This window comes from Aulostomus chinensis, chromosome 3 (genome assembly GCF_037954235.1).
Source record: "Aulostomus chinensis isolate RoL2024-O1b breed Wild chromosome 3, RoL_Achi_v1.0, whole genome shotgun sequence".
NCBI lineage: Eukaryota > Metazoa > Chordata > Actinopteri > Syngnathiformes > Aulostomidae > Aulostomus > Aulostomus chinensis.
Window position 1 is genome coordinate 15,022,268 of NC_141322.1, and position 26,178 is coordinate 15,048,445.

At 42.3% G+C, this 26,178-nt stretch overlaps 4 protein-coding genes across 5 annotated transcripts; 3 read left to right on the plus strand and 1 right to left on the minus strand.

Moving 5' to 3' along the window:
* The first annotated feature begins 1,138 nt into the window (after positions 1–1,138).
* Positions 1,139–3,882, plus strand: LOC147267818 (cytidine deaminase-like). Its single transcript, XM_086198889.1, has 4 exons — positions 1,139–1,922; positions 2,866–2,977; positions 3,459–3,516; positions 3,624–3,882. Exons 1-4 carry the CDS (start codon positions 1,742–1,744, stop codon positions 3,732–3,734), a joined length of 462 nt encoding a protein of 153 aa, XP_086055015.1. The 5' UTR covers positions 1,139–1,741; the 3' UTR covers positions 3,735–3,882.
* Positions 3,883–6,344: 2,462 nt separating this feature from the next.
* On the plus strand, positions 6,345–9,285 carry LOC147267819 (cytidine deaminase-like). Its single transcript, XM_086198891.1, has 4 exons — positions 6,345–7,124; positions 8,069–8,180; positions 8,662–8,719; positions 8,827–9,285. Exons 1-4 carry the CDS (start codon positions 6,944–6,946, stop codon positions 8,935–8,937), a joined length of 462 nt encoding a protein of 153 aa, XP_086055017.1. The 5' UTR covers positions 6,345–6,943; the 3' UTR covers positions 8,938–9,285.
* Positions 9,097–21,109, minus strand: LOC147267820 (dnaJ homolog subfamily C member 16-like). Its single transcript, XM_086198890.1, has 15 exons — positions 20,685–21,109; positions 20,501–20,567; positions 20,252–20,397; positions 19,182–19,357; positions 17,399–17,583; positions 16,530–16,634; positions 15,936–16,094; positions 15,633–15,763; positions 15,341–15,518; positions 14,121–14,303; positions 13,913–13,989; positions 13,560–13,640; positions 13,353–13,442; positions 12,564–12,734; positions 9,097–10,900 (listed from the first exon to the last, which is right to left on the minus strand). The coding sequence occupies exons 1-15, from the start codon at positions 20,870–20,872 to the stop codon at positions 10,393–10,395; spliced, it is 2,445 nt and encodes an 814-aa protein (XP_086055016.1). The 5' UTR covers positions 20,873–21,109; the 3' UTR covers positions 9,097–10,392.
* A 618-nt stretch (positions 21,110–21,727) lies between these two features.
* On the plus strand, positions 21,728–25,948 carry b3galt6 (UDP-Gal:betaGal beta 1,3-galactosyltransferase polypeptide 6). 2 transcript variants are annotated; one of them, XM_086200679.1, is made up of 3 exons: positions 21,728–21,741; positions 22,392–22,481; positions 22,800–25,948. In XM_086200679.1, the coding sequence occupies exon 3, from the start codon at positions 22,810–22,812 to the stop codon at positions 23,821–23,823; it is 1,014 nt and encodes a 337-aa protein (XP_086056805.1). In that variant the 5' UTR covers positions 21,728–21,741; positions 22,392–22,481; positions 22,800–22,809; the 3' UTR covers positions 23,824–25,948. The 2 variants fall into 2 exon arrangements, with proteins under 2 accessions (XP_086056805.1, XP_086056806.1); XM_086200680.1 differs by lacking the exon at positions 21,728–21,741 and adding an exon at positions 22,185–22,199.
* Positions 25,949–26,178: the final 230 nt, after the last annotated feature.

Below are 26,178 nucleotides of genomic sequence, written 5' to 3' on the forward strand. Positions count from 1 at the left end.
CCCCATGTCTTCCATGTTTTCGAACGATTGTTGGAGTCCAGGTATAAAGTTTGCGGTAGTTTTCATTCATCAATGTTGCTCCGCTTGGCAGGCTAGCTCGTCAGACTTTCCAAATGCCTTGTTGTGTTTGACCAGCAGGAGGCAGGAAAAGTTTCCTCTTGCCTCATCTCAAATAAAAGATCAAAACAACATATACCAAATGTATTTCTTGGTGTGTTATACTATATACTAGACGATACTATATATAATATACACTATATGAGTATATACCATACTTTATAGTGTAGTCAGGCTGTGTGTGCATGTGTTCGTGCTGGCTTCATCCTGTTTACCAAACTTCTTGGCAAGTTGAAATACCAAAGAGGAATAATATGTTTCTCACTTTCAATTATGATTGGACTACGACCAAATGGGAGTGATGCTCCCACTGAATGTGGATGTGGTGTACTCAGCTCCATTCCCAATGTTCCCAGATGTCTCCTTTTTGGTTGGATGGGTTGACATGTTTAATTTCAGTTGTATACCAGTACAATGACACCCACTTATGGTCACAGTGTCCCAACTCTCATTCTCCTACATAACAATGACACACACTTATGGTCATAGAAAAATGAAAAAAATCAACTGGCCGATATTTTGCTCATGGAAATGTATTATTCGCTAATAAAAAAAAAAAAAATCCACATTGGTCACCGGAATGTGACCAATACTGTTACATGAAGTGATAGTGTGTGACTCCAGACCTGCTCTACCTGTAAAGAGTCCTGACAGGTGACTTTATGCAAATATAACTGACTTGACTTCAAGAAGAAAACTATTCGTCATCATGTTGGAAATTTGAGTATAAATAGGGAGTCACAATAACTGACACGCCTGTTTATCTTCTTATAAAAATCCAAAGAATGATGACGAGTTTCCGCTTGCCTCGTCTTTAATGAAAGATCAAAACAACACATACCAAATGTGTTCCTTGGTGTGTTGCAAACAAACCAAATCCCATCAAAATGCCTTCACTGATGCAGTCCCAGTTTACCCAAGTAAGAACGGAGCCAAAGAAAAATGAAGTCACCAAAAACTGCAAGTGTTGCGCAATGAAGAACTCAAACCAAATCGCAGAAGTCACATGAGAGTAGCAGCAGCTCTTCTCACTTGGCCCTCAGCTCTCTGTAGAGGAGTTGTTTGCAGCATCATGGAGAGATGGCCAGGAGGGGACGTGTAATCTAGGCAGGGTCCCCTCTATTAGCCTTTCCATCCACAGTCCCAGCCTGTCAAGCTTGTGGTGGACCTCTATGCTGGTGGCCCTATTGGAGCCCCTCTTGTGACCGGCCCCATCGTCTCTGGAATGGGAACGGGATCGAGAGTGGGAGCTAGACCTGGATCTGGAGCGGGACTTTCTCCTGCTTTCAGAGGAGACTGAGGTCTCTGGTGAAGATGATAAAGATGAGGTGTCACTGGGGTCGTCCCCTGTGAAGACGGGTCGAAAGAGGAGAAAATATTTCTTGTGGCCGTTTAGCGCCAGGACGTGGCCAGTGAAGTCAGAGGATTCTGAAAAATCGAAAGAATGATCACCACACCACCACCACCACCTCACCACAGGAGTGTTGACATCCCAGTGAGTAATTGGCTGTGGCTGCAGCCTCTCCACCCTTCCCACTCTTTCATTCAGATTTAAAGCCTGACATCAACGGATCCTTTCACTCGCTCAAAAATAAAAAGAGCTCTAGACAACCTGACATCAAGCATGGATGAAGTCAAGACCACTGAATTGGATTTTGGGGATCCCGGCGCAGGACCCTTGTCTGAGGAATTTGTGCAAAAGTTGATCCAGCAGTCCCAGGAGGCGAAGAAGAACGCCTATTGTCCCTACAGCAAATTCAGAGTGGGGGCTGCTCTGATGACCTCCACCAACCGTGTGTTTACAGGTTTGTGAAATGTGCTCTCCAATTTGTGTCTGTTTAGAATATATAATAAAATGTGAACAGGTAGAATGCATTTTTGTTGGGGGGGGGGGGTTAAGATATTGATTGACTCATTTAAAATCTCATCCATCAAGAACATTCTCATTATCAACTATTAGAGTGGAAAGATTTGTGCAAATCTAAAAGAATGTGATATAAAAGTTAACTACATCACTCATTAACCAGTCAGCGTCAAACTAAGTGAAGCAATCTGGGGACACACAACATGAAGCAACTTGTGTTTGACATCATCTCACTCGGGGGAGAAGTGATTACTCGCTAACATTTTGACTTTTCACCATAAAGAGTTAAAGAAACGGATTAGCTTATCTGTTTTGCTATGATATATTAAAGATTAGCCACAATACAAAGTTCCAAACAAAGCTAAGCTTCATTTCTGTAATGGCTCTCTACCCCAAGATGAACCCCATCTATCTGATGTAGATCCATTTGTTTGACTCTTCCTTTGAGCTTCGACAGCAGCGCAGCATTCAGGCCTACAGAAGGCCACCTTCTCCCAGCTGAATACGTCCCCCATACATCCGTCACATCTCGTCATTTTCCAGTCAACCATCACAGCAGTCCAGCACGTGCATCAGTGGCTTGGAAGTTCAATCATTGTCAGCAGCTGGCAAAGAGACTTGTCCATGCTGCTGGACTGAACAAACTTAGCGAGTCACGTGTCTCTCAGCCAAAATGTCCAGAGGGCAAGTGGCTAGCAAACAGCTTTGAGTGCACAGACCCCCGGAGAGGTGTTTGACCACCAGAGAGGTAAACATAGACTACAGTCTATTTACAGCTCCAGTGGTTGTTTAGGTAATAACAAATCAGTTCGAAGGCAAATGTGACGTTTAACTGTTATTAATAATACATTATTATTTGGTGACGATGCACGTGTGCTCCACAGGCTGCAATGTGGAGAACGCATGCTACAACCTGGGCATCTGTGCTGAGAGGAACGCCATTTCAAAGGCTGTGTCAGAGGGCCACACGCATTTCAAGGCCATTGCAATTGCCAGGTAATGACAGCCTGCAACTCTAGTTACCAAACCTCCACACGCCTCGCTTTGCCTTCAAGTTTCGATGACATTTCTCAACTATCTCCAGAGTTGCATTTTCTCAGAAACCTCCACCAGGGCGATTCGTCAATACGCAAAACATCAGCAGATGCTATGAGAAGGAATATGAACTGTGAAAGGATTTTTGTGAAGATTGATATGAAGGAATGATGTTTTCTTAAATCTCAAGAAGATGATGCATAGACTTGATGTTTCAATTGAATTTAAAATAGAATTTGGACACACGATTATTGTTTAACAAATATTGCAACTTCCTACTGTTTGAAAACCCTGGTAGGGTTTTGCAATACCAACTGCTAGCACAACCCTCATCTGTTGTATGATTTCATGAGGAAAACAGTAACTTCTTTTTATACAGTTTTGTTGTATATGTTGTCTTTGTTGATCATGAAATGATATTTTCCCCATCTGCCTTTTCCAGTGACATGACTGACAGGTTCATCTCCCCGTGTGGAGGCTGCAGGCAGTTCATTCGAGAGGTATCATCAGCACAAGACTTAGAATATACTGGATAAATGCTAGACTCACACTCCAGCGCAACAGCTTCAAAAGCTTGACTGTATTTCTTCTGTCCTTTCCCTCTTAGTTCGGGTCCAGTTGGGATGTGTACCTGACAAAACCTGATGGTACTTACCAGAGGAAGACAGTGGACCAGCTGCTGCCGGTCTCTTTCGGCCCCGATGACCTGTCCGTGTAAAAAAGCGTTTGACATCCCCAAAACTAACTCATGTCCAAGTGCAGTGAATAAAATAGGAGACTGGGTAAAAAAACAAAAACAAAAAAACAAACGTATTTATGGGATGTCTCCTAATCCAATGAAGAATATTGGGGAATGTCGTTTACATGACCACCTGAAGAATCTGGTAACTCCAAAAATCTGATAATCAGCATTTTATTCCTTTTATTTAACCTTCAATCGTTGGATTTTCACCTGCATTCAAATACTGAAAGCTGCCTTATGATAAATATCTATTGGTTTAAAGAAGCATGATGCCATATCACATAAATATCAAAGCAAATGTATCCACACATTCTAATAAATAAACTTTGTTAAAAGGATTCTTTGCAAACGTGACAGTTAATTTCATACACTTAGATATGGGGAGTTGCCACAACACACAAATATGATTATTATGTGATACAGTGGACCCGACACATGATTTCTTGAGTTTCAAATTATTCAGTGACGAGTAAAAAGGTGAGACGAGAGTGAAACATTGAAGTCGCCAGGGCAGATTCACTACACGTTAATATGTGACTGATCTACTCATTTCCATGCTTTAGTATTTACAGTGGTTTAAAGGTACAGACTCAGAGAGGGCAACTACAACATGTCGTCATTCCTGCTAGCTCTTTGTGCCTCTGTACATTCACCACAAGGCGTCATGCAGCTCAGATGTTTGCCTCGACAGGCGTTCATTTTTACGTCCTGACACGCAAAGAGATGCGTTGTAAAGGACGGTGCTAGCACGCTCCTTCAAGACGTCATATTTGACTATCTGTAAACAATAGTCCAGTAGTTCAGTGCAGAAGCAGAGGCCCTGTTCACACCTGAATCAACTCACAGCTGATCACCAGTGGACAAGCCTGTCTTAGGCATTACAATTTATGTTTCCAGGGACCATAAATGATGAGATCTCACTTCCTGGTTCTACAAGAGAATAAACATGAACACAGTTGCCTCTGACGAGGCAGTTGTGATCACCAGCACTGGTTTGAGCGTCTGAGAGTGGGATGAGCCAAAAAGTTGTGGATGGATTTTGAAATTCGGTAGGATGAACACAAGTCAAGCAGTGATTTGGTTTTGTTGTTGTGGAACCAGATCTGATGATGTCATATAATCCTGGCGGAGGTATGTGCTCTGCTAGGGGCCTCTACTTTCCAAACGCCTTGTTGTGTTTGACCAGCAGGAGGCAGCCAAAGTTTCCGCTTGCCTCGTCTTCAATAAAAGATCAAAACAACACATACCAAATGTGTTCCTTGGTGTGGTATACGATACTATCTATCCATCCATCCATCCATTCATTTTCTTCCGCTTATCCTGTTAAGGGTCGTGGGGGTGCTGGAGTCTATCCCAGCAGCCCTCGGGCGAGAGGCGGGGTTCACCCTGGATAGGTCACCAGTCCATCACAGGGCCAACACACAGAGACAGACAACCATTCACACTCACAGTCACACCTACAGTCAATTTAAAGTATCAATCAGCCTCGTCCCCTCTTGATGTCTTTGGACTGTGGGAGGAAGCTGGAGTACCAGAGAGAACCCACACAGGAACAGGGAGAACATGCAGACTCACACAGAAAGATCCAGTGATGGAGCCGGGACAGGAACCTGGAACCTTCTTGCTATGAAGAGATAGTGCTGACCACTGCACCACCTTGCTGCCACATATACCATACTATACTATATATAATATACACTACATGAGTATATACCATACTTTATAGTGTAGTCAGGCTGTGTGTGCATGTGTTCGTGCTGGCTTCATCCTGTTTACCAAACTTCTTGGCAAGTTGAAATACCAAAGAGGAATAATATGTTTCTCACTTTCAATTATGATTGGACTACGACCAAATGGGAGTGATGCTCCCACTGAATGTGGATGTGGTGTACTCAGCTCCATTCCCAATGTTCCCAGATGTCTCCTTTTTGGTTGGATGGGTTGACATGTTTAATTTCAGTTGTATACCAGTACAATGACACCCACTTATGGTCACAGTGTCCCAACTCTCATTCTCCTACATAACAATGACACACACTTATGGTCATAGAAAAATGAAAAAAATCAACTGGCCGATATTTTGCTCATGGAAATGTATTATTCGCTAATAAAAAAAAAAAAAATCCACATTGGTCACCGGAATGTGACCAATACTGTTACATGAAGTGATAGTGTGTGACTCCAGACCTGCTCTACCTGTAAAGAGTCCTGACAGGTGACTTTATGCAAATATAACTGACTTGACTTCAGGAAGAAAACTATTCGTCATCATGTTGGAAATTTGAGTATAAATAGGGAGTCACAATAAAAGACACGCCTGTTTATCTTCTTATAAAAATCCAAAGAATGATGACAAGTTTCCACTTGCCTCGTCTTTAATGAAAGATCAAAACAACACATACCAAATGTGTTCCTTGGTGTGTTGCAAACAAACCAAATCCCATCAAAATGCCTTCACTGATGCAGTCCCAGTTTACCCAAGTAAGAACGGGGCCAAAGAAAAATGAAGTCACCAAAAACTGCAAGTGTTGCGCAATGAAGAACTCAAACCAAATCGCAGAAGTCACATGAGAGTAGCAGCAGCTCTTCTCACTTGGCCCTCAGCTCTCTGTAGAGGAGTTGTTTGCAGCATCATGGAGAGATGGCCAGGAGGGGACGTGTAATCTAGGCAGGGTCCCCTCTATTAGCCTTTCCATCCACAGTCCCAGCCTGTCAAGCTTGTGGTGGACCTCTATGCTGGTGGCCCTATTGGAGCCCCTCTTGTGACCGGCCCCATCGTCTCTGGAATGGGAACGGGATCGAGAGTGGGAGCTAGACCTGGATCTGGAGCGGGACTTTCTCCTGCTTTCAGAGGAGACTGAGGTCTCTGGTGAAGATGATAAAGATGAGGTGTCACTGGGGTCGTCCCCTGTGAAGACGGGTCGAAAGAGGAGAAAATATTTCTTGTGGCCGTTTAGCGCCAGGACGTGGCCAGTGAAGTCAGAGGATTCCGAAAAATCGAAAGAGTGATCACCACACCACCACCACCACCTCACCACAGGAGTGTTGACATCCCAGTGAGTAATTGGCTGTGGCTGCACCCTCTCCACCCTTCCCACTCTTTCATTCAGATTTAAAGCCTGACATCAACAGATCCTTTCACTCGCTCAAAAATAAAAAGAGCTCTAGACAACCTGACATCAAGCATGGATGAAGTCAAGACCACTGAATTGGATTTTGGGGATCCCGGCGCAGGACCCTTGTCTGAGGAATTTGTGCAAAAGTTGATCCGGCAGTCCCAGGAGGCGAAGAAGAACGCCTATTGTCCCTACAGCAAATTCAGAGTGGGGGCTGCTCTGATGACCTCCACCAACCGTGTGTTTACAGGTTTGTGAAATGTGCTCTCCAATTTGTGTCTGTTTAGAATATATAATAAAATGTGAACAGGTAGAATGCATTTTTGTTGGGGGGGGGAGGTTAAGATATTGATTGACTCATTTAAAATCTCATCCATCAAGAACATTCTCATTATCAACTATTAGAGTGGAAAGATTTGTGCAAATCTAAAAGAATGTGATATAAAAGTTAACTACATCACTCATTAACCAGTCAGCGTCAAACTAAGTGAAGCAATCTGGGGACACACAACATGAAGCAACTTGTGTTTGACATCATCTCACTCGGGGGAGAAGTGATTACTCGCTAACATTTTGACTTTTCACCATAAAGAGTTAAAGAAACGGATTAGCTTATCTGTTTTGCTATGATATATTAAAGATTAGCCACAATACAAAGTTCCAAACAAAGCTAAGCTTCATTTCTGTTATTTGCTCTCTACCCCAAGATGAACCCCATCTATCTGATGTAGATCCATTTGTTTGACTCTTCCTTTGAGCTTCGACAGCAGCGCAGCATTCAGGCCTACAGAAGGCCACCTTCTCCCAGCTGAATACGTCCCCCATACATCCGTCACATCTCGTCATTTTCCAGTCAACCATCACAGCAGTCCAGCACGTGCATCAGTGGCTTGGAAGTTCAATCATTGTCAGCAGCTGGCAAAGAGACTTGTCCATGCTGCTGGACTGAACAAACTTAGCGAGTCACGTGTCTCTCAGCCAAAATGTCCAGAGGGCAAGTGGCTAGCAAACAGCTTTGAGTGCACAGACCCCCGGAGAGGTGTTTGACCACCAGAGAGGTAAACATAGACTACAGTCTATTTACAGCTCCAGTGGTTGTTTAGGTAATAACAAATCAGTTCGAAGGCAAATGTGACGTTTAACTGTTATTAATAATACATTATTATTTGGTGACGATGCACGTGTGCTCCACAGGCTGCAATGTGGAGAACGCATGCTACAACCTGGGCATCTGTGCTGAGAGGAACGCCATTTCAAAGGCTGTGTCAGAGGGCCACACGCATTTCAAGGCCATTGCAATTGCCAGGTAATGACAGCCTGCAACTCTAGTTACCAAACCTCCACACGCCTCGCTTTGCCTTCAAGTTTCGATGACATTTCTCAACTATCTCCAGAGTTGCATTTTCTCAGAAACCTCCACCAGGGCGATTCGTCAATACGCAAAACATCAGCAGATGCTATGAGAAGGAATATGAACTGTGAAAGGATTTTTGTGAAGATTGATATGAAGGAATGATGTTTTCTTAAATCTCAAGAAGATGATGCATAGACTTGATGTTTCAATTGAATTTAAAATAGAATTTGGACACACAATTATTGTTTAACAACTATTGCAACTTCCTACTGTTTGAAAACCCTGGTAGGGTTTTGCAATACCAACTGCTAGCACAACCCTCATCTGTTGTATGATTTCATGAGGAAAACAGTAACTTCTTTTTATACAGTTTTGTTGTATATGTTGTCTTTGTTGATCATGAAATGATATTTTCCCCATCTGCCTTTTCCAGTGACATGACTGACAGGTTCATCTCCCCGTGTGGAGGCTGCAGGCAGTTCATTCGAGAGGTATCATCAGCACAAGACTTAGAATATACTGGATAAATGCTAGACTCACACTCCAGCGCAACAGCTTCAAAAGCTTGACTGTATTTCTTCTGTCCTTTCCCTCTTAGTTCGGGTCCAGTTGGGATGTGTACCTGACAAAACCTGATGGTACTTACCAGAGGAAGACAGTGGACCAGCTGCTGCCGGTCTCTTTCGGCCCCGATGACCTGTCCGTGTAAAAAAGCGTTTGACATCCCCAAAACTAACTCATGTCCAAGTGCAGTGAATAAAATAGGAGACTGGGTAAAAACACAAACGTATTTATGGGATGTCTCCTAATCCAATGAAGAATATTGGGGAATGTCGTTTACATGACCACCTGAAGAATCTGGTAACTCCAAAAATCTGATAATCAGCATTTTATTCCTTTTATTTAACCTTCAATCGTTGGATTTTCACCTGCATTCAAATACTGAAAGCTGCCTTATGATAAATATCTATTGGTTTAAAGAAGCATGATGCCATATCACATAAATATCAAAGCAAATGTATCCACACATTCTAATAAATAAACTTTGTTAAAAGGATTCTTTGCAAACGTGACAGTTAATTTCATACACTTAGATATGGGGAGTTGCCACAACACACAAATATGATTATTATGTGATACAGTGGACCCGACACATGATTTCTTGAGTTTCAAATTATTCAGTGACGAGTAAAAAGGTGAGACGAGAGTGAAACATTGAAGTCGCCAGTGCAGATTCACTACACGTTAATATGTGACTGATCTACTCATTTCCATGCTTTAGTATTTACAGTGGTTTAAAGGTACAGACTCAGAGAGGGCAACTACAACATGTCGTCATTCCTGCTAGCTCTTTGTGCCTCTGTACATTCACCACAAGGCGTCATGCAGCTCAGATGTTTGCCTCGACAGGCGTTCATTTTTACGTCCTGACACGCAAAGAGATGCGTTGTAAAGGACGGTGCTAGCACGCTCCTTCAAGACGTCATATTTGACTATCTGTAAACAATAGTCCAGTAGTTCAGTGCAGAAGCAGAGGCCCTGTTCACACCTGAATCAACTCACAGCTGATCACCAGTGGACAAGCCTGTCTTAGGCATTACAATTTATGTTTCCAGGGACCATAAATGATGAGATCTCACTTCCTGGTTCTACAAGAGAATAAACATGAACACAGTTGCCTCTGACGAGGCAGTTGTGATCACCAGCACTGGTTTGAGCGTCTGAGAGTGGGATGAGCCAAAAAGTTGTGGATGGATTTTGAAATTCGGTAGGATGAACACAAGTCAAGCAGTGATTTGGTTTTGTTGTTGTGGAACCAGATCTGATGATGTCATATAATCCTGGCGGAGGTATGTGCTCTGCTAGGGGCCTCTACTTTCCAAACGCCTTGTTGTGTTTGACCAGCAGGAGGCAGCCAAAGTTTCCGCTTGCCTCGTCTTTAATGAAAGATCAAAACAACACATACCAAATGTGTTCCTTGGTGTGTTGCAAACAAACCAAATCCCATCAAAATGCCTTCACTGATGCAGTCCCAGTTTACCCAAGTAAGAACGGGGCCAAAGAAAAATGAAGTCACCAAAAACTGCAAGTGTTGCGCAATGAAGAACTCAAACCAAATCGCAGAAGTCACATGAGAGTAGCAGCAGCTCTTCTCACTTGGCCCTCAGCTCTCTGTAGAGGAGTTGTTTGCAGCATCATGGAGAGATGGCCAGGAGGGGACGTGTAATCTAGGCAGGGTCCCCTCTATTAGCCTTTCCATCCACAGTCCCAGCCTGTCAAGCTTGTGGTGGACCTCTATGCTGGTGGCCCTATTGGAGCCCCTCTTGTGACCGGCCCCATCGTCTCTGGAATGGGAACGGGATCGAGAGTGGGAGCTAGACCTGGATCTGGAGCGGGACTTTCTCCTGCTTTCAGAGGAGACTGAGGTCTCTGGTAAAGATGATAAAGATGAGGTGTCACTGGAGTCGTCCCCTGTGAAGACGGGTCGAAAGAGGCAAAAATATTTCTTGTGGCCGTTTAGCGCCAGGACGTGGCCAGTGAAGTCAGAGGAATCCTCCTCGTCATCTGAGTGGCTCTCGTTCTTCGCCGCGTCAGAGGCTGAGCGAAGGAGTGACGGCATCCAGTAGCAATGCTTATCAGCGTTGAGGAAGGAGAAGTGAATGGTCTGAGTCCTGCAGTGGCACAGAGGGTTGAAATCAACAGCTGGAACATGCACTGCTCAATAAGAAATATGCAAAAGGGTGTACAAGTCAAGCTGAATAACACAAGGGTTTTATGATTCCATAAGTCACCTTAGTCCTATGATTTCAATTTAAGTTACAAGATGACACATTCAGGAAGGTTTTGAATGCTTAAGCTGTCCCTTCCAGAGGCAGGTATGACTGGTGTGGGCGAGGAGTTCATAAATCCCTGTCAAAAGCTCCGAGGCTAGATGGATACAGCCCTGAGTTCTACGACCTATACAGTGAAAGACCTACATTCAGTTGGAGTTGTTCCCGTATCGTTAATTATTAAGAAAGACAAACGAAGCTCCAATCATTCTGTTAGTCAAACAAATAAGGACGGCTGAATTCCCTCTTAACTACAAGCTGAGAGACTTGAGGGGACCCAGCGCTCTTAATTAGGAAGGATCAGACAGGTTCCATTGAGAACACAGTCTCTCTTACATCATCCAGCACACAAACACGAATCAGACATCAAACACACTAAAGTAGAGATGCATTAATCCGCATTTTTTCAGTTACAATGTGACTTGGATATGCATCGGCTGATAGCAGAGCTCTTTTTTTATGTGGCGTTATCATTGTTGTTGGCATTACGTTTGTGGTTACATCATGAGGCTGTACTAAACCGCACAGCACACAAAACATCCACAACTCCATTAAAATCAAGTGTATTCCAGACATTTGAACTGTGACTGGAACTTCTGTACATTTTGACAGTTTCATAGTCCAGCACAAACTATGGAATGGAGTCTGGAGCAGTTGGTGTATCAACACAATCATCTCATTAAGACTAACATTTCACACAGTATACATCGGCATCAGGAAAGAACTTTTAGGGATAGGGAAGTTCCATTTAATTTGAAAGAATGTCTTGACTCTGTTGCTCTACCCTTTGCAGATGTTACTGATGTACTCATGCTATCTGGAGGGAAGAGAGGAGCCACTGGGGATGTTTTTCCTTTGGATTGGGAACATAACTGGTAAAAGAAATCCCATCCTACATCAAGGGATAACCCAATACTGCAAAACTATGAAGATCTGGCCAGGTATGAATACATTTGCAGCTAGAAAGGGATCCTTTTCACACATGACATAATTCCTGAATAATAGCATCTTTACACCTGGGATTAAGAGGGCTGTATTTTGTTCCCAGTACGACAAGAGAATAAAAGTGATCGAGGACCTGTTTGACACTCATAATGTTCTTACTCTATGCCCTTTATACAACTTCAAAATATTTTTGGATTCCCACACAAAGACGTTTTGCTTATCTCCCAAGTCTCACAGTTTGTCAAGTACAAGTGTCCACCTGAAATGGGATGTAGCCCTGCTTGGACCCACTGGGATCAATGTCACATAAAATAAAGGTTTTCTCTAAAATTCCTGTAGAATGTAGACTAAAATATCTTGAGTGCAACACAGGACACCTCATGTTACTAACAAAATAGTCGCTGGTAGCTCACTGGATTGTCTTAGATGTAAACTGACAGCAGGGACATTTATGCATTGCATATACAGTATCCAAATATAGAAAAGTTGAAAAGTAAAAGAAAAAAAAAACAAGGCATTAAAACTTGATTTTGCTAAGATGAGGAGTGCTGAGACTTACCCAGAGAAAGAAAAAACCTCCTTGGCAAACTTCCTGAGCAAGGCATTCTTGGAGGCATTGGTGAGCACCAGTACCACATTAATGTGTCCAGGCCTCAGCTTGACCAGGTTACTGGTGTATGTGACGTCCGTCAGCTCCGTCACCTCCACAAAGTCCTTCTTAGGAGGACGGCTGTGTGACGGAATGGGAAGGTTAGATTCAGGAGCGTGATGATTCTGTCTCCTGCTTGTTACACTGTCACTGTTTTAGATCCACAGCCAACGTACAGGCGAGGAATGACGCATTTACAAAGTATCCTGGGTCCTTTCGTCACGTGTGGGGATTATTAAGATCAGCGGCCTGAACCCAACCAATGACTCTTAATTCTCCAAATGTAGGCTTTGTTCATGCTTATTTTAATCTAAGTAACACAAGGATCTGGAAGTGGTTTTGTCACCAACAACATGCCTGTAAATTTCCAGAAATGCTACGTCTCCCTCACACTTTGATGGGTTATCCATGAATTCTATCATCAGTCTTGTAGGCATGACTAGGAACAGTGATGCCTGACTATGGCTGCTCTCCGTGGTGCTGGAGTGAGATGTCGGAGTGCTCTCAATCCTTCCCACAGGGGATTATTGTTGATGCAGTAAAACAAAAAACTCTTTAGAGTCATCAACAGTTTCTCTCTGTCTCACTACCACAGAGCTTAATTCGTTTTTCTTTTATCTGAGATTGAAATTTGAATTTTCTAGAAACGCAACCTGGCTGTTGACTGTCAGTAGTGTTTGTGTCATCTCGCTCCATTACCTTGAGGTGCTAGCTCTACTAGATCCATCCTCCTCAGTTTGCTGCTGCTCCTTTGGCACCGCTTTCCGGGGTTTGCCCTCACCAGGTTCACTAGAAAACAAAGAAATCACAGAAAATAAGATCCTAAGAATGCCTAGAATTTCAAGACAATTTCAGGAATTATTCAAAAATGTTTTCTCCTGAAAAAAAAAAAATTGTTGCTCTCACCTGAAGGCCTGGATGATGACAGTACCGAAAAGAATGAAGAGAGCAGAGAAGATCAAGGACAGGATGGGCATCATCTCGCGCCTTGAGGGGACACACAGTAACATTAATACGTTATCATTCAATTAAATGATTAACCCTGCTACAACAAGCTTCTCGATATCACCTCCATGCACCTTAAATAAATGGTGCAGCTCAATTTTAATGGAATGCACCGAGAATGTAACTTGAGCGCCCCCACCAGGTTGATATGGAAACACCTGGTGAAGCATGAGTCTGCTTCTAATAATACTGTCTTTCTCATATTTGCAAAGAAAAAAAAAAACAAGCAGACACCCTGGTGAGAATCATCTTACCAGTTTGAGTAGAGAAGGTCATCATATATTTGAAGAATATAATCATATGCAACGTTAATCCACTGGATGAGGAAAATCTGGTAAGAGATTAGAGAGAAAACTGATTTAATGGATGTGTGTGTGTGTGTGTGTGTGTGTGTGTGTGTGTGTGTGTGTGTGTGTGTGTGTGTGTGACTGATCCAGTGAGGGTGTGTTTGCTATGTCTCACAGGGGCCATCTCGTTGTTGAGTTCTGGCAGGGTGGCATCTGAGCTCAGATAGGTGGGGTCCTTCTGAAGGAGCTCCAGCTGTTCATTGAGACGGTACTTATCCTCTTCGCTACCATTCCAGCCACCACTCACAGAGCGGAACAGGACCTTTCCTGCTTGGCTCCGCCTCTCAAGAATCACCACCTGGGAATAAAAAAAATCTTTATTTAGACTGACGTTTGGCAGCCTTTCAGATCCGCTAACAGTTTCTCTGATAAAACCGCAACTTTTGTTTGTTGGAGATAGAAAGTATTTGTCAGCAAATGAACATTGAGCATCATGAATTTCAATCTTTTTTAATCCTTCAGTTTAGTCTTACATTGCACCTCTTATATCTGGCAGTCAGCCAGTTGCAAAGACTTAATGTTATAAAAGCTAAACAACAGAATTGAGGAGCAAAGATGGATAGAGGGTCAAAAGACTCCTTCTGGCCCTCATTTAGCCCGTCTGGACAACATCGCACAAATCAGGGTGTGACCAGATGCTCTGATGTTCACAGTGGTGCTTCTGTCTCCTCCACGCAGCCAAATATTTAAAAATCTGCTGGCATTTGATTGATGGCAGCAACCCTGTAGACTATATAGCAGTGATTTCAATCTTATCAACATGTTCCAACCTCCTTTTATTTCAACTGTCAGTCACGTCATATAAAACTAGTTTGTTCAGTTAATAGGTGATGTGAAGGTTTCCATCTCCGGGTCAGAGACGTTCCACTGTCCTGTGAAACAGAGGGACGATTCCTCCATAACCAGCATAAACTGGGGCATGACATTTAATATGGCAACTGTTTTCAGCCACCATATTTGTCAAGAGCAGGTCTTAACTGTAATCAGCGAGTTACGTACGAGCGATTTCATATATCACACGTGAGTCCTGTGGTATGATGATTCCTCCGCTCATACGTACGCCGGTTCTACACTCATCACGATTGTGAGGTCACAGTGACCATGACTTTTGACCACCAAAATATAACCCGTTCATCGTTGAGTCCAAGTATGAAAGTCAATATCAATTCACCTCAATTCCACAAACCTCTGTTTAAAAACTTGAAGTGTCTTTTTCAAGTGTATTAGTCATTTTTATTTTTTTGAGGCCTCTGTTTAACTCTGTCATGATATCAACATTTTTGTCCTGTCATATCACAATAGCTGGTAGCCTGCGAGTGTGTATCGGTCACTGACCTGAGGGGAGAGGACCGCCTGGTTGTGAAGCAGAGCCTGACAGAGAGGCTGCTGATGCTGCTGGTAGACGTATGCAAACCGCAGCACCTCCTTCCTGTTAGCAGCAGCAAAGTCCAGGAAAGCCTTATTACCTGGAACAAAGCCTTGTTCCTCACTTGTGATCAGCAGCACACAGTACCTGAAAAAAATAAGATACTTTTCTTTCCACTCTACATCGAATTAGCAAGATCACAACTTACGACACAAGATTTTTTATAAGTGGGAGCAGGTTTATGATCATATGATGTCTTACTTCCTGCGTCGGTGGAACTGCTTGACAGGGCAAAGCTCATCAAACAACTGCTGATTGACCAGCCGCGGGACCTGCAGGAACTTGTTGTTAGAAACAAACTCATCCATGATCTGCCTCTTCATCCCTCTGGCCTGGGGGAGGGAGAGAGAGAGAGAGAGATAAAGAGATGATGAGAGCTGGGGAGTCATGCAAATACAACTTTGTACCAAATTTAAAAATTCTAAACCCTATGATGTACAACATGAAAATTCATTGTAGCCTGATTATTGTGAGCAGGTAATGTGCAAGTATAGGCGGGGTTACCTGGATGATGTCAACAGGCTTTTCGGTGTCCTCTTTAAACAGCAGCATAGTGGGGGCGTATGTGTTTATATTGAACTGCTGCAGGAGCTGAGTGTTGTGCTTATCGCCTTGGTCCACATAGCCGAAGTGGACATAGTCCCTGAAGGCGAATGCTGTTAACTGGAGAGAAGAATGCAAATTTTGAAATCAAGGAGAGTTCAATGCAGACATAACGCTGATTATACATAAACACATAGGTTTACAAAATACAGGAGAAATGACTAAGAAAACAGTGCTTCTGTATTCCTTCCTTCTCTTTCTCTAGAAGGATAGTGCATGGAATAATGATAGGTTAAACCCTTGTGTGTGACAGCGGAGGAAATCAAGCTTTAGATGAGTGGAGCATTATTTGACAGGGAAACAGCTGCAGACACACATGCATCTGCCATCCATCATCAGGATCCAAGTGATCTGCTGGTGTGTGTTGCCAGAAACAAATGCTTTCCACCTCAGACCATTGGCCATCCTGCGGGGCAAATCTGAAAAGCTCCTTCTCTCTTTTGTCTTCCAAAATAACTTTCTAATCTCTGTGTGTAAATCAGATCTACGACCCACCTTGTAGAGCAGAGGAACAGAGGGAACCTGGTCAAAGAGCAGAAGACTGGGTTTATTTTCCACATGCCAGCTGTCCAAGAAAGAGTGGTAGTTGTTATCTGTGACCTGAGAAACACACACAAAAAAATGTGTCACATTTCCTCATTATTTCAGCTAATCAGCCAACTAGCCATTGCATGTTTATAATATTCATGTCGTTCTTTTAATTTGGAGGGGAAGGGGGTCAAAAAGGGATACAATCTCTGCGACAGAATGTTCTGAGTAACACTGTTAACATGCTGCTACATAACAGGGAACCACAGAAGCATAATAACCAGCCTTTAAAATGTTAATTGTACAAGCACTGTTCATGAGACAGTTGAGAGCAGTATTGATGTGGAAAGTGCCGGGACAACTAGCACGTCTGTCTGAAAGGCTTGTTCATCAATTCCAACACAGTACCGTGATTTCCCTCTTCAATCTTCTTTCCTCTCTTTTTCACTTCAGAGGTTTTGTTATTAGGTTTATTGTACATAGTCTGTCAGTACATTATCTTTCCACCTTTTTTAAAAATCAAACAGGATTCATTTACATACACAAGCGAGAAAGACAAGTGAATGTTTCATAAACGTAGGATTTTGCTTTCTCCTTTTCAGTGGAAGAAAATGTAGTAGAAAAACAAGAATACATTCATATGTGGGGACTGATATTTCCCATGAATTAAAAAAATCAGAATAGCAACACATACAGAGTTTAAAAACACAGAAACATTTCATTTCATTCCTACATTGACTGACAGGTAGGTATTCAGGTTCTCTGGTCCCACACTGGGATTATAAATTCCACTGAGCTCAAACATGACACCGTCACACCAAATGTTTGTCAGTTACCTTCTCCACCAGCTTGTGGGGCAGCAGGTCCTCAATGAACTGGCGCAGGTGCTCCCGAACCACAGCCTGATGGAAGAAGGTCACTCTGCCGTTCACCAGCCCGATGATGGAGGGAGCGCGGTGAGCTCCCAGCTGGTTGGCCAGTCGACGCTCATAACCCAGGTCCACAATGCCAAAGCCCACACCTGGTGTCAAAGTAAAAATAGACCGACGCTCTTCATACAGGGGAGAAAAACACAAAAGTTCCTGCGGCAAAGTAACAACTCTATTTAATATCACTATTGTTGTAATAACTGCGAAATATAAAAAGCTTCTCGAATCATAAATCAGATGTCATCAGGTGATTTTAAAGGCTCAGAGACCACTGTGATACATACAGAGGACATTTGAAAAGAATTGGTAAATTCATCATTAAATCACAGGTCCAACTATTAATTTCTTAAGCAGACCTGTGTGGGTATGGGAGATGCCAGCATGTCTCTGGAGAGCTGTGGTATTTGAACCAGTCTCATTAAATTAGTTTGGGGCAACATGATTGTTAAGACTCATTATAGATGCATCTGTTTTTAAGTGCCTCACACAAGTCAGATGGTCTATTAGAACCGCCTTCGCTGTAAGATTCTCACCGTCGACCATAGTTGTTTGCTCAGGAGATTGGTCGGCTATTTCTACATTTTTACAGGTGCAATGATATGAGCTGGTTTGGAAATCTAGGGTTGAACAAGCGGTCTTGTCTTAAAATTACTTATTTCAAGCACATTAGGAAGCATTGCAATAAAAAGGGGGCAAAAGAAACTCCATCCATCCATCGTCTTCCACTTATTCCTGTTAAGGGTCGTGGGGGGGCTGGAGCCTATCCCAGCTGCCTTCAGGTGAGAGGCAGGGTTCACCCTGGACAGGTCACCAGTCCATCACAGGACCAACACACAGAGACAGACAACCATTCACACTCACAGTCACACCTACGGTCAATTTAGAGTATCAATCAGCCTCGTCCTCTCTTGATGTCTTTGGACTGTGGGAGGAAGCTGGAGTACCAGAGAGAACCCACACAGGAACAGGGAGAACATGGAGACTCCACACAGAAAGATCCTGTGATGGAGCCGGGACTCAAACCCGGAACCTTCTTGCTGTGAGGAGACAGTGCTGACCACTGTACCACCGTGCCGCCTCGGCAAAAGAAATTGCGAAACAAAAATTTAAAATTCAATTTTTCCAAAAACATATTTTACTTTTCATTTTGGGGAGAGTTTAACCTAGTCTAAAAAGAATTAGTGCAATTAATAGAAGATGGAAACAGCTGTATTGTCTGACCTAGTGAATAATCATTCCACCTTATAAAATTAAAAGAACTTCTGGAGACAAGGGCTTTTTTTATGAGCTGCATGAAACTGCAATATCTGAATGTAGAAAATGTTGCCCAAAGAAAATCTTAAAGAATTCTTCAGTGTTTCAAAGCACATCTCACTAGTCACAAAAAAACTGAACAGCCCTTTACTCAAGTCTCCCTCCCCCAACTAAGAGGCAGGGGTGAGAGAAGCCCACACATAAGCTTTAAATCAATACACCAAATAAACCCTATTGAATAATTGAAGAAATAATCCTGTTTCTTCAAATCTCAAATCTTCACAATGTGCAGATCAGCAAATATCAACCTTTGCTTCCTCTGAATGGAACTTTTGATCTTGTCTTTTTATAACATCCGATGTCCTGAGCTCAAGGGTTTTCGGTCATTTTCCACTTAATGAAGAACCCAACCCTATCCCTGAGAGAGCAGCTTTACCCAGCGGCTCCAGCTCCTGCACAGTCTCCTTCCACACAGGCTCAATGTGGATACATGCAAAGCACCACTCAGAGGTCACTTTGATGAGGTACGGCCTCCTGTGGCTATCTGGAAGGACATCGCTGTTAAACTGCGCATGATGGAGCAGGTACTTGCTGTCTGCAAAGTCCCTGGACCTGGAGGAGAGAGCAGATCATTTTTTTTAGATTTTGACTTCCTACCATCATGTCATTTCAACAACCCTCATAATCCCACAATGTTAGCAAAACTCAGTGTGATGTGTTAAAATGTAAGGATTTATCCTGCTTCCGACTCCACTCAGAACATACCTGGGAGTTCCCAGTTTGAAATTTCAACTGGAACCACCAGAGAGGTCGGACCCCCTACTCAAAATGGCTTTGGCAATGTGTGTGAAAGCTTCCTTTTCAGCATCAGCTTAGCTCATGAGTGTGTTACTTTGTGTTGTTACACATGCCCCAACAACCTTGGAGTTTCCATTTTTAACTCCATTCAGTTGATTTGTGATTGGTACGTCTTTTCGAGTGCCTCACATCTCTTAATATTTGGTGTGTGTTTGTCTGTGTGCATTTCCCTTGACGTTGTCACACCACAAAATTTGATAAACATATCAGGATGCTGTGGACACACTTCCTAGTTTACCAGAACAGAAGCAATGGAAGAAATTACGGAAATATGGAATTATCGAGTCAGCATTTCAAGCTTACAACCAAATCTGGGGATTGATCCTGCTCCATTACTGTTTCCTGACTCAGAGGAAGGGAATTCTCATAGCAACCATTCTGACATGTCATAGCAGGGCAAACACAGGTATAACTGGTAAGATTATTTATGCCCTGTTCCATGAAGGCTGGCCATGGCTATCGGGCACTGTGCATGCTAGCATTATGGAAAAATGTGAAACATCTAATAAAATGGGTGAATAATCAATTTTAATAGTGCAACTTGGATGTGTTTACCCTGAATTGATAAGTCAAAATGACTGCTGACATGAAAAGAGCCCACTAAAGGCCATATGAGATCTTTAAAGGATTAGTTTGCACATGTAGTACCTGGGGAAATGGAAAAAAGATTCGTCAAAATAGAAGTTGTTGTGAAAGCTGTGGAAGCCGTGATGCTGCGACTGGCCAAATGGCTGGTTTTCATCCATCTGCCCGTAGCGGTCAAAGTTGGCCCTTCGTTCCTCATTAGACAAAATCTGTGTGTGAGAAAGAAATGAGAACAAGAGTGAGAGGACTGTGCTTTTACTGTTAAAAACATTCAGACAGATAACCGACTGTGCCTGCCCGGATTTCACTCACCTCATACGACTTTGACACCTTGATGAACATGTCCTCAGCGTTAGGGTCCTTGTTCTTATCTGGGTGCCTTCAAACGACAAGTAGGTCGCTTTAAGTCACATTTGCTTCACAAAGGGGTTAAAACAAGCTGACGTGCTAGTTAAGACGTGCAGGCTCGCTGGAGGACCTGCTGTTTGTCACTCACCACTCTCTGGCAAGGTTCTTGTATGCCTTTTTGATTTCTGCTTGACTGGAGCCCCTGTTGACCCCCAGGATCTTGTAAGGGTCATATCCAGACGCTGCTTTCACCAACTGCTCACTTAAAATTAGCAGGAAGATGGCGAGCAGAAGTGGACATGTCCGTGGATGTCTGCTGTTTCTTTTACCCGTCATTGCCTGTTAATGTCCTCGTCATACGTCAGCTAACTACCGAATAAACCGCTGTCATAAAACTGTCCGTATAAATATGTCAAGCTAAGCCTTACATGATATGTTATGTAAATATGTTAAGTGTAAAGAGTACAAACAGACGGCATACTGTTAATTTTACAACGGTGAGGCCATTATTTTTCTAGCTGATGCTAACCCTAGCAATCCGTCAGTGTCTTGCCTGGGATGAAATCTAGTGTGTCCGGTTTGTGGTTTTCAAAATAAAATTGATATTGGACAGAATCTTTTATCTTCACATTATGAAGATAAAAAATGTAATTCCATAAAGAAAACGTACACACAATATGTCCATGACAGTACACACTGTGCAAGATGAAAGATAATCCCAGGTGCAAATACCACAGTTCCCCGACTACAATCAATGAAAATGATAAAACGGACGAAAGTTGTGACAGCTTCTGAGGGCAGACCTATCCCAATAGCATTGGACCACAAACTAAAAACAAAGCATAAAGAAAATTTCGATCACTTTCTCCGATGTCAAATCCGGTCTATCTAAAAAATATTAGCTTTTATTTTGAAGACAATTTAAAATTTCCGGGGTGTGTGTGTGTGTGTGATATATATAGTCTATGGTGGCGCTTGTTGCACCAGTAGAATTAACGCGCACACTCAGATTAGATGTCCTTTTCCTCTGCTTTATTTATTTTAATTTATTTCGGACACTGTATATATATATTTTTTTTCTTCTATTTTTATCGTATTCCAGATATTACAGGTATTCTATCTGATAAATAATCTCTCAGTACTAGACATGGCAAATATTCTGCCTCTGATTTGGAACAAACCCTCATGTCATCTTTTGTATTGAAGTATGTAATATGTTATTCATTTTATTTGTTTTTTTCCATTACCCTTGTCTATTTCTTTGAGTATCATGCATGAATGTTATTTTTACTATTAATTTTAAAAATATTTTTATATCCAACATTTTAAATATAAACATTATTATTTTGATTATTATTATGTTTGTTATCATTATTATTATTCCTTAGAATTAAAAGTTTGTTTCAGGCATAATGTTAATTTATTATTAAATTTGATTCACGTTGAGACGGCCACGAACTCCAGGCCAGAAGGTGGCGGTAATGCAAACGAAGGATCTTTTTCAACCAATATTAAAATCATTATTATAATCATATTATGATTATAATCATTATTTCATTATTATTATTAAAAATTTCAAGAAACGTAAGAACGCATTACAAGGCAATAAAAAAAGCAAAAAAAAAAAACAACAATAACAAAAGAAGAAGAAATTTCACTTCCGGTACTATTTCGTCACGGCCAACACATTCACATACACTACAGAGAGGAAAAAATTAATACATGGCTTAGCTAGCTCTCCTAGAATACGGCAAGAAATCGTGCATAATTTACTTTGCATTTGTTGTTTAATTCAGTGTTTCCTCCTCCAGTTTTGCTCCAATATGTGTACCGTGTATGCTTTTGTTTTCTGCAGAGTGAGCTCAGAGAGTGCGCGGACGGTCAGGTCTCGGTAGCTAACGTTCATATTCGTCTTTGTCACTGGAACAGTCACTTGTCCATTCAGGTAACTACCAAATAACCCGACCACACCGTTAAAATTCCAGGCAAAGCAACGAGTAGGTGCTGCAACTTTGTTTTGAATGCTAAAACATGTTAAATTAGCCTTTCTACCCAAACTGTAAACCCAGTTACGGAGTTTTAACAGAAGGCATCTCAATTTTGTGTCACTCATAGCATGTCTGAACATTTATCAGTAACTGAAACAAGTGCAATGTGCTGCTGTTACCATATTGAATCCTGGTTTCTTTTGTGTGTGTGTGTGTGTGTGTGTGTGTGTGTGTGTGTGTGTGTGTGTGTGTGTGTGTGTGCTTTGTGACCCCAGGCTCAGCACCATGAATTTGATACGTCTAGTGTGCCGCCACAAGACAGCCCTGGTCATCGGTATTGTGTGCAGCTTTGCTATAGTCCTTGTTTTCTTGGCCAAATGTACCTCTGAAACTCTAAAACAGGGTCATCCAGATCCCCCAGGCCTAGCCCCCCGTGCTTTAAAACCCCATCCAGAGCAGCGTAACCCATCCACCACATCCAAAGACTTGTCTGCATTCCTGGTAGTTCTCATCACGACTGGACCCAAGTACACTGAACGCAGGAGTATCATCCGCAGCACGTGGCTGGCCAAGCGGGATTCAGATGTTCTGGCCATGTTTGTGGTAGGAACTCATGGGCTTTCCAGTGATGATCTTCAGAACCTTAACACCGAGCAGGGGCGGCACAGGGACCTCCTCTTACTGCCTGACTTGCGAGATTCTTATGAGAACTTAACACTTAAGCTGCTTCATATGTACTCCTGGCTGGACCAGAATGTGGAGTTTAAGTTTGTCTTTAAAGCAGATGATGACACATTTGCCCGCCTGGACCTCCTCAAAGAGGAGCTGAGAGGGAAAGAGCCCACGCAGCTGTATTGGGGCTTTTTCTCAGGCAGGGGGCGAGTGAAAACCGCTGGGAAGTGGCGGGAAAGCTCTTGGGAGCTCTGTGACTATTACCTGCCCTACGCGCTTGGCGGCGGATACATCCTCTCAGCTGACCTTGTGCGTTACATCCATATAAATGTAGGCTACTTCAAGACGTGGCAGAGCGAGGATGTGTCCCTGGGTGCCTGGCTGGCTCCAGTCGATGTCCGGCGGACGCATGACCCGCGCTTTGACACAGAGTACAAATCACGCGGTTGCAACAACAAATACTTGGTGACACATAAGCAAAGCTTGGAGGATATGCTGGAGAAGCACCAGACTCTGCAGCGTGACGGCAGGCTATGCAAGGAGGAAGTCAAGTTGCGACTGTCTTATGTGTACGACTGGAGTGTGCCACCTTCACAGTGCTGCCAAAGGAAGGATGGCATTCCCTAACTTCTGTCATTGGCACAAAGCTGAAGTTGGCACCCAAAATGGGATTGTTAGGTGGAATGTCTCTCAGCCAGTCTCTCTCACATGACGCCATTTAAAACTGTAAAGCGAGCGCTTTATAACAAAAGAAAAGCCCTCATTGCGCTTCAAACTGGACTTCAGAACAGCTCATTCACATCACAAACTACTTTCACACATAGTTCCCATTAAAGGAATATTTCACATTTATTGAATCGGGCTTGTATGAGGTAGACAATCACACATAGTAGGGGTTCCTGCCCTCAGCAGATGTATGGAAACAGCAGCTCTGATTCGCAGCAGGACCTATTTTCTCTACTAAATACACTCCCACCCAAGTAAAACTATCTGTGTAAATGCATACTGTATTTTAAACATTTTTACTTTCATGTTTTCATTTTCACATTAGTTGTTCGAACTAGAAAGCAATACTGTGGAGGAATGCAAGGAAGTGCTTCAGTTTTGAACTGAAGAGCCTAAAGAAAGGATTCATGTTTGAATAATAGCAGAGATGTAAATGTATTTAGATTTTTTGGGGTGGGAGTTTATTTACCCTGCGTGGATCCCCATTAACTGTAAGACTACGGTGAGTCTTACTATGAATTACGACCCAATGTACAGCCCGACTTTATTAAATCTGAAATATCCTGTTAGATTACTGTGATTACCCTCCAGAATTTTCACTATTCATGCATTATCCTCCCTTCTGGAACATTCCCATCTTCTTCTGTACACATATGGCATGGCAATGCTGGTAGTAGGTGTGGTGAATGTCCTGTGGAGGGCAGTAATGTGCACCCCCCCCCCCCCCCCCCCCGGTGATATTCCTGCTTTCCTTTGCAAGCATTCTGGAATATTCTCTGTAATATCAGAGGTAGGGAAATACCAGTGCAGATTTCCTTTTACAGTACTTCATCTTGTGCCATTTTCACATTTTTGAACGATGTTCCAACAGAAATATGAACCATTTTTTTCGTGAGTGAAGTCAACTTCAGCCTCGGTCCGACGGTGGTTTGTGTGCGTACCCTCCTTACCTCTGCCTTCTCTTCTCGTCTGTGCTTCTGCTTTACCTCGGCCTAAATATTGTTGAACATCATGAGATTAGTTTGAGATCAGATTAGTTTATCACCTTGCCATGATGTCTCCATGTTTGTGAAAGCATTTTTTTAGGTACTTTATTTATTCTTAATTTATTACACAGCAAACACAGCACACTGGTATTAGGTTATTTGGGATAGAGGATAGTTTGTATTTATAAGTGTGTTGGAGAATGACATAAGTCACAGAACTAATGGCCAAGAAATGTTCACTTTTAACATTTACAGTACAAAAGGTGTGTGTGTGTGTGTGTGTGTGTGTGTGTGTGTGTGTGTGTGTGTGTGTGTGTGTGTGTGTTTGTGTGTGTGTGTCAAATGAAGCTCTTAAATGTGTTTTATTCAGCAGGCATCTTAATGGAGTTTGGGGAATTTTTGTTTTTAACATTGCCACATTAATTGTGCAGACAAACCAAGATATTACTTAAGACTAATTTTTCCTGTGAAAGTTCTCCTTTTTTATTGCTGCTGTGGCATTTTTGCGACTGTTCCCACTGTTATAACTACTTGCGATTCTAAGTTATTTCAACTCCCATATCAGTGGTGGTTCTCTTGTACATGGTCAGCTCTCCTGGATGTATTATTAAACATATTCAATGTGTTCTTGTCACATGTATTCTCTATATTTCAATTTCTACCAGTTTCTTAGTTCCATGCATGTTATATTGGATTTAAATCACTAAACTACCTTCTAAATGTGTGTTTTGGCCATAACTCTAAAATCCACACGCTAATTAGGATTTTAAAACATGCACAACTAGCTAATAGCATGAAATACCCAAGTTATTATTTTATGTCCCATAGGTTAAGGGTCAGGTTCATCATATGTCACGAAAATAATTATATTATTCAGTGGCTTTTTAGCAAGATCTTGATGAAATAAGTTTCATTTGACCAAAAATGTAATGAATTAAAACTTTTTATTAAATGATTTTAAGTCTTCAGCAAATAAAGTTTGGATCGATACAGATGGAACTGCAGCAAGAGAGTTTGGTGGATGATAATTCTGTTTTTCACAATTTCATGGTGGTTTTTTGTTCCTGATCATTTTTCGGAAAAAAGTCCAGATGGGCGTGACTTCTTCTCAAACATGCACTAAATGACAGAGATACCCAGTGTTTGAATATAATCCTTGAACTCAGTTACAAGTTGCCAATGTTCTCCATCTGTGTTCAAAGCTACAGTACCTCAAATGCCTAATTTATTAATCTATTACTATGACCCTGGGCAGTCTTGTCTTTAGCAT

Excerpts from the sequence above, each read along its gene's own strand:
- LOC147267820 (XM_086198890.1), bottom strand. The coding sequence starts at position 20,872 with ATGACGGGTAAAAGAAACAGCAGACATCCACGGACATGTCCACTTCTG. Across the intron at positions 15,764-15,935 it reads AGCCTGTTGACATCATCCAG|GCCAGAGGGATGAAGAGGCA; the intron begins GTAACCCCGCCT and ends TCCCTCCCCCAG. Across the intron at positions 14,304-15,340 it reads AGGCGGTCCTCTCCCCTCAG|GTGGTGATTCTTGAGAGGCG; the intron begins GTCAGTGACCGA and ends TTTTATTCCCAG.
- LOC147267818 (XM_086198889.1), top strand. The coding sequence starts at position 1,742 with ATGGATGAAGTCAAGACCACTGAATTGGATTTTGGGGATCCCGGCGCA. Across the intron at positions 2,978-3,458 it reads AAGGCCATTGCAATTGCCAG|TGACATGACTGACAGGTTCA; the intron begins GTAATGACAGCC and ends TGCCTTTTCCAG. Across the intron at positions 3,517-3,623 it reads GCAGGCAGTTCATTCGAGAG|TTCGGGTCCAGTTGGGATGT; the intron begins GTATCATCAGCA and ends TTTCCCTCTTAG.
- b3galt6 (XM_086200679.1), top strand. The coding sequence starts at position 22,810 with ATGAATTTGATACGTCTAGTGTGCCGCCACAAGACAGCCCTGGTCATC.
- LOC147267819 (XM_086198891.1), top strand. The coding sequence starts at position 6,944 with ATGGATGAAGTCAAGACCACTGAATTGGATTTTGGGGATCCCGGCGCA. Across the intron at positions 7,125-8,068 it reads CACCAACCGTGTGTTTACAG|GCTGCAATGTGGAGAACGCA; the intron begins GTTTGTGAAATG and ends TGTGCTCCACAG. Across the intron at positions 8,720-8,826 it reads GCAGGCAGTTCATTCGAGAG|TTCGGGTCCAGTTGGGATGT; the intron begins GTATCATCAGCA and ends TTTCCCTCTTAG.